Source organism: Salvia splendens, chromosome 22, assembly GCF_004379255.2.
Source record: "Salvia splendens isolate huo1 chromosome 22, SspV2, whole genome shotgun sequence".
Lineage (NCBI taxonomy): Eukaryota > Viridiplantae > Streptophyta > Magnoliopsida > Lamiales > Lamiaceae > Salvia > Salvia splendens.
This window is the reverse complement of record NC_056053.1, coordinates 18,365,543-18,376,460: the sequence shown is the minus strand read 5'-3', so window position 1 is coordinate 18,376,460 and position 10,918 is coordinate 18,365,543. Positions and strand designations below refer to the sequence as shown.

The 10,918-nt window shown below is 39.2% G+C and overlaps 1 protein-coding gene across 1 annotated transcript; it reads right to left on the bottom strand.

Annotated features, from left to right (window-relative positions):
* Positions 1–2,751: 2,751 nt before the first annotated feature.
* LOC121787962 (cysteine-rich receptor-like protein kinase 2) lies at positions 2,752–10,515 on the bottom strand. Its single transcript, XM_042186808.1, has 8 exons — positions 10,111–10,515; positions 8,442–8,836; positions 8,249–8,371; positions 8,022–8,149; positions 3,837–4,047; positions 3,524–3,755; positions 3,313–3,463; positions 2,752–3,232 (listed from the first exon to the last, which is right to left on the bottom strand). Exons 1-8 carry the CDS (start codon positions 10,500–10,502, stop codon positions 2,909–2,911), a joined length of 1,956 nt encoding a protein of 651 aa, XP_042042742.1. The 5' UTR covers positions 10,503–10,515; the 3' UTR covers positions 2,752–2,908.
* Positions 10,516–10,918: the final 403 nt, after the last annotated feature.

The following is a 10,918-nucleotide window of genomic DNA, read 5'->3' as shown; positions in this document are numbered from 1 at the left end:
TTGCCATGTGTGGGAGAGGGTATGTATAGGTGCTAGGGGTCTATTACAAGGCACCATGGCAGAATGATTATTGAGAGAATAGAATTGTGGTTTCTGGCACTTGTATTTATTGCCAATCTCTCTGCTCTAGTTAGAGATGGAAACTGCACCATATATGTTTAATAATGATAAAGAAGTAAATTTTGTACAATCAAAATAAGATTATACTACTAATTCTGATGTATTAATTATATATTAAAATAATAAATATAGGTTAGTGGATGAGTTAAAAAGACTTTATTAGTCTTCTGTCTCATTTTCAATTTTTTATTTTTATAATTGAATTATTTCTCTATTGTTTTTCAAGTTTGAAATAAAGTACGCATTAATTACATTTTTTGTTTCAAAAAAATAAAAAATTATACACAAATTATTAATATATGATCATAATATAATATTATGCACGTTCCATGTACCATATATGTGTCCATATATTTTAATCAAATGCATAAATACACTAGTTTTTTTCTCAAATAAACTAGTTTTTGGCTGTACAAAATTTGGTCACATAGATTTATTGATATGTTTATGTTTATATTCATTCTCCGTGGGACTCATCCCCAATTAATATATATTAGTAATTTCTTATATATTAGTAATTTCTTATATATCCCCAAATTTTAATGAGTACATAATACTACTTCCATTATTAACTCACATTTACTATGTCATAAATTTTTTTGGCATATATATTTGTTTCAGTTTCACTTTCATCTAGAGTGAATATATGTACAAAATGGTGATTTCAAGAAAAAAAAATGCACAAAATGGTGATTTGTTTGTGATTTTAACATAGATATATATATGGAGGAAGTGTATGTATAGGTGAGTGTGAGTGAAAGAGGTTTCACATGTTTGGCGTAGTAGAAACTGACAACGGGGGCGGAGCTAGGAATTGTAGAGAGGGGGGTAAATTTTTATACGAAGGAATTTTAAGTATTTTTGAGGAGGGGCATTTAGTAAGAGATTGAATGAAATAAAATTTATAATAGGTAATATATATATATATATATATATATATGTTGAAAAACGAGGAGGGAAAAATGCCCCATCTAGGCATAAATTAGATTCGCCCCTGACTGACAATGAGGTTAATGAAAGTCGCTCCCCGTATTGTCTACTCCGCATTTAAAGCGCGCCCATTTGCTGTCTCCTTTTACTCCCATACCTTCTTCATACATTCTTATGTCCATTTTTATTTCATTTCTCTCCTTTTTCAGATATATACACCGTTTCGGAAATTCCTTACATATGACAACCGTCAAAACTATTGTGCAATTATTCACGGATTGATTTTTTTTACTGGTGTAATTATTTATAAGCAGAATTCGCTCTCCGACCATTTTATTAAAGATGGGCGTTTTCCACCACACTTCTTAGGTTAACAAATTGATTTCACTTCAAAAAACTTATCTGTTGATGCCACAAAAACAAAGATGCAAATTCGTTGAATTTTTTTAAAAAATAACTTCGAATTAGGATGCATGATCTTTTGTTATCTAGGACTTTTGCATCTCCTAATTTTAATTGGGACACCAACAACAAGATGTTTTTTGAAGCGTTGATGATACATTTGCAAACACAAACTTACAGCCTTAATTGCATAAAAAATTTCCTTAGATATTCCTTTATTTTTGTAGTGTTTTTGTTAAAATGCTTAACTATACTAGTTCATCAATGTCTTAACTGTTCTAACATGGTTTTTTTATCCAAATACTATTTCCAAAATAAAAGTTTTTAATCCATCCGTATTTTCATAAAGCATTATGAAAACAAATTTATCTAAAGTTAATTAATGATTTTTTCCTAATTTTTATTTATTTCATTAGGCTCTTTTATTTTTCAGAAGGTTTGTTTGAAGTTGTTAGGCCCGTTTGATGTTAGGTGTAGACTAGTTGGCCCGTTTCAAAAAAGATCTAAGCTGGTTGGCCTGTTTCAAGATAGGCCTTGTATTCTTTATCATAAATTATATTGAAATGATGTTCCCCAAACCCACCAATATTGCAGGGCCCACCCAATTTATGGCAGCTTCCCAATTGGCAGTTCAATTCATATAAATCCATGGATGCACTATCCACCTAATTTAATTTTGAATACATTAAATACCAATAAAACAAATTTGAAAATAATCAGCTGTACCAAGTTTGCAGACTTTTATTCTTATTCTCTCACACTTAGCTAGTGGGGCTAAATTTTAAATGTGATGGATAGCACAATTTTTGGCATTTAGAATTGTGGTTCATGTTTGGTGAATCAATAAAATGTCTAGGGTGCTGCTGGTCAATAAATTTTATGATGATCAGTTTTGGCTGGACTATGGAAATTATAATGTACTTCAATTTGGCAGATATTTTGATTGGAGTTTGGTAGAAATAAAATAATAAGGGCTGAGAATATTTATGATGCGAACATTCTTTACATGCTTAATAGACCCAATCAGTTACAAGCCTCAAAGTAGTGTTATCTTGGTCCATCCAACGTGGGCCAAGTTTGGTTACTAAAAAATAACTTCTAAAAGTAAACAACAATATTTTTTTTTAAAATCGTAATACAAACAACCAAGTACATATGAAAATTAAGAATTCACCGAAAAATACCTTAAAGAAAAATGTTTGTAATTATTTGGAATTTAAAAATGTACCAAAAATACCCTCCTTGGTACGAGGGGCATTTTAGTCTAAAATATTGAAAAGGTGAAAAAACACAATACAATAAATCAAAGTTCAGTATGAACCACTAATGTGCAAATAACAAAGTTCAGTTCATTGTTGACATAAATTGTGTGAACATAGAAATCATAACACTCTTTTGCTATTAAAAATAAGTAAAACATGACAAGACATCCACAAATGATCCTTCAACAAATTTGCTAGCGCCCTGTGAAGTGTGTGAAGGAGTTAGTAGCATTAGTGGCAGTCGATCCTGTTGTTCGCGATGTACTCGTCTCACCACCAACACCAACCCAGTTTCCGTAGCTCCAACTTGCCCTGCTTGGAACTTTCCCCTCCAACGATCCGTCGCTTAGAAGCATCGCCACAATCTCCGACATGCTTGGCCTTGAAGACGCTGGCGACTGCGTGCACATCAAACCAATTTCCACCATTTTCCTCAATTCCTCAATTTTATAGTCATCCGCCTCCAACGTCTCGTCCGCTAGCTTCTCATGCATCCCGCCCTCGTACAGTCTCCACGCCTGCAACCACAAATATTGATGGCGTTTACTATTATGACAGCCACTCCCAAAAGGCCTCAAACAAATTGGGGTTGGTTTACCTCTTCCATAAGGTATCCAGTCTCGGCATCCACATCCACGTCGCTACTTCTTCTTCCGCTGATCATTTCCAGGATCACAACTCCGAAGCTGTACGTGTCAACTTTCTCTGATAAATGGCCGTGGACCACGTATTCTGGCGCTGTATATCCCCTGAATTTCACCACTCAGTTACAATGCAAAACAAAATTTGTAAATGTTAACATGACTTACAATGTGCCAGCAAATTTAGTGCTAACATGGCTCTGGTCCTCTGGGAGAAGCCTTGCCAGCCCAAAATCAGCTATTTTGGCTTGAAACTCTTTGTCGAGTAGAATGTTTCCAGGCTTCACGTCGCGATGTATGATGGTTACGTGGTACTGCTCGTGCAGATAGGCAAGCCCTCTCGCTGTGCCAAATAATATATCGAACCGTTGTTTCCATTTCAGACATCCGCGTTTATCGCCTAATGCACAATCACTCATGTTTATGTGATATAATAAAGCGCGCATTGGAGAAATGCGATAGCTATAGTACATACGCATACCGTATAAGAATCTGTCGAGGCTTCCATTCTCCATGTACTCATAGACGAGAAGAAGATCGGATCCCTTGCTGCAGCATCCCAGTAGACGGACAAGATTGCGGTGATGTACATTGCTTATAAGCCTAACTTCACTCTCGAAATCTGCCTTTGCTGTGCTGTAGTTTATGTTGAGTTTCTTTACTGCTACGACGTTCCCATTCTTCAGCGTCGCCTGTTCATGAGTCCCAACATCTTCGTTTCAACAACAAAACTGTAATAATGGAGTGCTCATTTCAGTTGGAAGAAGCTCGGCTAGAAAGGAGTTCGGTAAGCTCGGCTTACCGAGCTGGAACTAGCCTGGAACTAGCCGAGAAGAAGAAGGCAGAAGTCGGTAAGCTCATCGGTAAGGAAGCTCGGTAAGGAAGCTCGGCGTTGAGCTGGAATGAGCCGAGAAGGAAGAGTTCGGTTGTAAGCCGAGAAGGAGTTCGGTTGTAAGCCGAGGAAGGAGTTCGGTATTGAGCCGAAGAAGGAGTTCGGTCTTGAACCGAGAAGGTAGAAGCAACCTAGCCGAACTAGCCGTTGGAGCAGCAGTTAGTTAGCTGAGATGTAGCGGTTATTCTTCTTGCTTTCTTGATTCTTCTTGTAGTTAGTTAGTAGCAGTTGCTACGTGATTATGGAGCTTTAAATAGCTCACCGTGTATGTAGTTTAGAGTAGAGTTTAATCAATAAAGAGTTTTCCAGTTTTCTCTCCAAGTTTATCATCTTCAATACTCAAAGTGTGAGTGTGTGTGTTTTCTGCATTGTGTGATCTCATACAACAGTGAGTGTGTGTGTGATCTTATTGAGTGTGTGAAAGCCTTGTGTGCGTAAATCCCAACAAGTGGCGCCGTCTGTGGGAAAGGGATATTGAAGCTGATTTGCAGAGGATCAAACGGTTTCAGAGATGGCAGCAAGGCTTGATGCAGAGAAGTTCACAGGCAAGAATGATTATGGCCTGTGGAAGATGAAGATGAAGGCGGTTTTAATTCAACAAGGCTTGGCGGCAGTTCTTGCAAAACCAGATGAGAAAGGAAAGGCTCCAGTGCTTGATGAAAAAGCTCAGGCAAAGATGGAGGAGATGCAGCTCAAGGCACATTCTGCCGTGATTCTGTGCCTTGGAGATAAGGTCTTGAGGGAAGTTCAAGAAGCCAAGACTGCGGTGGAGATCTTGGACAAGTTAGATGAAGTTTACTTGGCCAAATCCTTGGCTAACCGGCTGTATCTCAAGAAGAGGCTGTATGCCTATAGTTTTTCTGGAGATAGGTCCATCATTGAGCAGCTAGAGGAGTTCAACAAGATCATTGATGCCCTGGGATCTGTTGATGTCAAGATCTCAGATGAGGATAAGGCCATTCTCACATTGAATGCCTTACCTAGCTCGTATGACCAGCTAAGTGATGCAATTATCTATGGAAGAGATAAACCTATCACCTATGCAGAAGTCTATTCAGCCTTGATGGCCAAAGAACTCCAGAAGACAGCCAACAGAGGCTCTGCAAGCTCCAATGTTCAAGCTGCAGAGGCCTTGAATGTGAAGAAGTTCAAGAAGCAGAACTTCAAGAAGAAGTTTGAGGGCCCTAAACCCTCAAGTTCAGATGCTCAGAAGGAAACCAGAGCTTGCTATTGGTGCAAGAAACCTGGACATTTGAAGAAAGATTGTCATGCATGGAAGAGAAAGATGGCCTCAGAGGGACACAATCAATCTGATTGTGTGGAGAGTGCTGATCCCCCGGCTCAACTCATGAATATCAGTAATAGTGGGGTCAGTCATAGGTGGATTATGGACTCGGGGTGCAGATTCCATATGTGCCCCAATAGAAGCTGGTTTCATGATCTTCAAGAAGCATCGGGTACGGTTGTTCTTGGTAATAACCACATTTGTCAGATCAAAGGAATAGGGAAGGTAAAGCTAAGCCTACAAGATGGCTCTATAAAGATCCTAACTGGGGTGAGGTATATTCCAGAAGTAAAGAGGAACCTCATCTCATTGGGAATGCTGGAACAGAAAGGGTTCACCATATTGATGAGTCAAGGAAAATTGTTTGTGAAATCTGGAGATGCAGTGATGATGGAGGCTGACAGAGAGCATATTCTCTATTATCTGAAGGCTAAGGCTGTTGATGGAGAAAGCAATGCAGTGTCAGATGATTCCATAATGCTATGGCACAAGAGATTGGGCCACCCAGCCGAAGGAAGCTTGAAAGAACTCATCAAGAAGGGTCTGATCTCTGGAGATTTCAACAAGATGGACCCCTGTGAGCAATGTATACTTGGAAAGGCTAAGAAGGCACCCTATCCTACAGGTATTCACTCTTCTACAGCCCCTTTAGACTACATACATAGTGATCTTTGGGGGCCTTCACCGGTGTGTTCAATTGGTGGAGGAAAGTATTATCTAGCTATCATTGATGACTATACAAGAAAGTTGTGGGTATATATTCTTAAAGAAAAATCTGAAACACTCACAAAGTTCAAGATATGGTGTAAGGAGGTTGAGCTAGAGAAGGGTAGAAGTGTTAAATGCTTAAGGACAGACAATGGCCTAGAGTTCTTGTCTGCTGAGTTTGATCTGTTTTGTAAAGAGAAGGGTATGAAGAGGCACCGGACTGTTCCTGGTAATCCTCAGCAAAATGGTGTTGTGGAGAGGATGAATAGGACAATCCTAGAGAGGGTGAGGTGCCTACTTCTTGGGTCTGGTTTGAGCAGCAGATTCTGGGGTGAGGCTGTGTATACAACAGCCTATCTCATCAATAAATGCCCATCTACTGCCCTGAAATCTGAAACTCCTGATTACATGTGGTATAGAGCTCACAGTGACTACTCAAAATACAAGGTGTTTGGGTGTGCAGCCTATGCTCATGCTAGGCAAAGTAAGCTTGAAGCTAGGGCTCTGAAATGTATCTTGCTGGGGTATCAGAGAGGTGTTAAGGGGTATAGGCTCTGGTGTATTGAGCCCGGTAAGCAGAAGGTCTTGGTGAGTAGGGATGTGGTGTTCTTGGAGGATCAGATGCCATTCCTGAAAGATAAGCCGGACTCCAATGAAGATGAGGATGATTTCTTCAAGGTGGAGCCTGTGGGGGTTGGCCTAGGAGCAGGTGGAGTCATTGACTCGGGGAGTGAGTCTGATTCAGATAAAGAAGAGGCTCCAACTCAGGGCAACCAGGCTGGTGAGTCTATATCAGACTCTATCAGGGACTATCAGCTTGCAAGGGACAGAGTTAGAAGAGAAACAAGGCCACCAACAAAGTTCTCTGATGTTGTGTATTATGCTCTGTGTGCAGCTGAAGGTATTGATGGTGCAGATCCACTCACATATAAAGAAGCTATGCAGAGTAAAGATAGAGAAAGATGGATTGAAGCCATGAATGAGGAAATAGAGTCTTTACTCAAGAACAAAACATGGATTTTGGTGGACAAATCCAAGCTGAATACAGATGGAAAGGAGAGGAAGCTGATCAGTTGCAAGAAATTGATCAATGTTTGTGCAAGAACTGAGATGAGCCCTCAGGTGGAGAATTGTAATAATGGAGTGCTCATTTCAGTTGGAAGAAGCTCGGCTAGAAAGGAGTTCGGTAAGCTCGGCTTACCGAGCTGGAACTAGCCTGGAACTAACCGAGAAGAAGAAGGCAGAAGTCGGTAAGCTCATCGGTAAGGAAGCTCGGTAAGGAAGCTCGGCGTTGAGCTGGAATGAGCCGAGAAGGAAGAGTTCGGTTGTAAGCCGAGAAGGAGTTCGGTTGTAAGCCGAGGAAGGAGTTCGGTATTGAGCCGAAGAAGGAGTTCGGTCTTGAACCGAGAAGGTAGAAGCAACCTAGCCGAACTAGCCGTTGGAGCAGCAGTTAGTTAGCTGAGATGTAGCGGTTATTCTTCTTGCTTTCTTGATTCTTCTTGTAGTTAGTTAGTAGCAGTTGCTACGTGATTATGGAGCTTTAAATAGCTCACCGTGTATGTAGTTTAGAGTAGAGTTTAATCAATAAAGAGTTTTCCAGTTTTCTCTCCAAGTTTATCATCTTCAATACTCAAAGTGTGAGTGTGTGTGTTTTCTGCATTGTGTGATCTCATACAACAGTGAGTGTGTGTGTGATCTTATTGAGTGTGTGAAAGCCTTGTGTGCGTAAATCCCAACAAAAACCACTAAATCGCGTATCTCATACGTGTATTTGTTTCTACCTTGTATACATCTCCAAAACCGCCTTCCCCGAGCTTATTTTCCTCACTGAAATTGCTTGTTGCCGCTTTCAAATCTTTGTAGCTGTACCTGTTTGGACCTTGCAGCTCCGTTGCCCCCAAAATGTCACCTGCATTTCAATATTAGTATGATATTGTTCGCTTTTCCCAAAAGTCCTTGTATTATTAGAACTTATATATTGCTTGCATATTTTCTAATTCACACTCACTTCTTTGGGAAGTTTCCGGCTTCCTTGCAAACTTGTACCATAACAAGAAGGCAGCCAAGATAAGAACAAGCCCACCACCTCCAACCGCGCCGCCAATAATCGCCTTCTTCTTGTTTGAATCCCCTAAAAACACAATGCATTAGATTAAAAAATGCCTCTATTAACGAGGAACATATGGAGTAGTAGTAGCTACCTCTTGATCCTAGAAAGGGCGCGATGTTTGTCGTCTGATTATCAGCGAAAAAGGGAGCCTCGGAATATCTTAAAAAGCAAGCTGCATCAACGGCTCTTCCATCTGCATCAGGCAAGCAGGCCTGTACGTTTCGGTATGCAACGGTTAGGCAATCTCTGCAGCCATCTTGGGTGATGGTTTGAGCACATTGCGCGACGGCGTAAACAGTTAAGTTGGCGACGGAGCTCTTGCTTGCTGAGTAAAAGGGATTCATTTTGGGTGTTGCTAGTGTAAGATCCTCTAGCAATGCCTCGCCCGTTGCTCTGAAAACGGCCGCCTCTGGCGCCGATCGGTTGCCGCAGATTTGGACGTTTCCGGGGAGGGTTGTTTGATCGTAGAAGTTGTTGCTTTCATACCTTGTAGTCAGGTGGAAACAAGAAGCATTCTCAACAGTAAATAGGCAAAATAGATGAACTGTTGATCCTAAAAGGCTAATTTGCATTTGTCAAATTCTAGTTTCGTGTACAAACTTAAAAATCTGTCTGCCAATTATCAAACTAATTAATGATTTTGCAATCAATTAGGATTCTGGCACTGACATGATCATGTGATTACTTATATGATACTATCAGACTCAAGCAAAATCACCATATTATAGTGGTCAATGAGGTTGTACTATACAAAATTAAATAATTTTATTTTTAGTTATAAGGGATTAAATACAAAAATGAGGTTATTTAATTCAATACAACATCTTGAATACGAATATCAAACAAATTTGAAAAACTTGGAGTATATTGTAAAAGGTAAATTATACCTAAAAAAAGGAGGTATAGAGGAATGAAGAAAATTCATACAAACAATATAAATTTGTGATAATGACTATGTGCCGGCCTGCAGTATAGATCATATAACTTTGTATGATATTTTATTAATTTACTTATTTTTATTATTTTCTAACGTAGGGTTACTGTATTATTTATTATTTCCTTTGTAGGTGTTGACACTAACCAAAATGTGTTGGCAAAACAATTCAGATAGAGCCTTGTCATATGGAATAAGTAAACATTTTTAAATTCATATGAACATGAAACCAAATGACTTGCCAACAGATCCACTAATATCTGCCAAGTTGTATTAAGAAATTACATATTTCATTTTAATTTCTAAAAACATGAATCTCAAAAATATTATAGTAATACTTTTTCCTTTTATTAATTTAAACTAATTCCCTGAGCTACGAATTAATGTTTTTTTTTTCGAGAATGATTTGCTAAATGTCATACTATTATAACATTCGTATGACTTATATCGACCATTTATATGCTATACCTCAAGGGTGGAATATCAAAATTCACCTAATCTATATTTGATTAACTTATTCATCTTTATTTATTACTGATGTCTTTTTGATTCGAAACTCTCCTTGATTGCATATCAAGAAAATACACATCCTAGTTTTTCCTTCTTTTAATGTCCTAAGTATAAAAATTGTTTTCATAAAAAAAATGTTTTGAACTCATTTACTATCATTAATTGATAGCAAAATAAATATTCTCAATAACTTTCCAAATTACAATCAGCCTATATTGTTTGAATCAAACGATTATGCAAAATCACTTCTTCCTTCCCAAATCAACACCATACGAAAAAACGTTCCAAAATGGTTGAGAAAAGATAGAATAATTACCTGAGGAAACAGCCATCGTAGATAACCCGAGCGCCATTGGCGGCGGAGCAGTTCCGAATCTGTGCGACGGCGGCGTCGTAGCAGGCCAGGCAGTCCCTTTCAGTCATGTAGTTTCTGCACTGAGCCATGGCGTAGGCCGGGTCCGAAGACCTGGCCTGCTCCGCCGTCGCAAACAGCCTCCCTCCGCCGCCCGACAGCTGAGCCCTGATGTTGCTGAAGGTGGCGTTGAGGTTGTCGAAAAAATCGGCCGCATTAGTTGCATTATACTGGCTGCATCCCTTGTTTAGCAGATTAATCTGCGGCTGAGATTCTGCTCTTTGCCACCAGATCGAGACGGCGATCGCCGTGATAAGCAGGTGGGGCCAACAGCTCCATCTGGTTGTGGTTGGCATTGATCTGAATTGTACTAAGCTTGTTTGTCTGTGTGCTGGTGGGTGACTATTTATTTTATGGAGTCAACTTAGAGCATCCTCAGTGGTGCGGATGTCCTAGCGGACATCCCAAAAACACCTTCTGCCACGTCATAAGAACTTTTTACTGCACTGCCACGTCATAAGGACATCTCACCGCACAGTGGCAGACATCCCGACGGACTTCCCACAATAATAAAAATTCACAAATTCACCAAATTAAACAATTTACGGAATTAAACAATTTATGGAATTAAAATTTCGACACAAATACGGAGAAATTGCAACCACTTTATTTTAAAAAAAAACATACATAGTACAAAAAAACATACATAATTATTTTAAAAAAATTACATAGTTAAAAAAAACCGCTGTCTCACTCCTCGGATTTCCCGCCG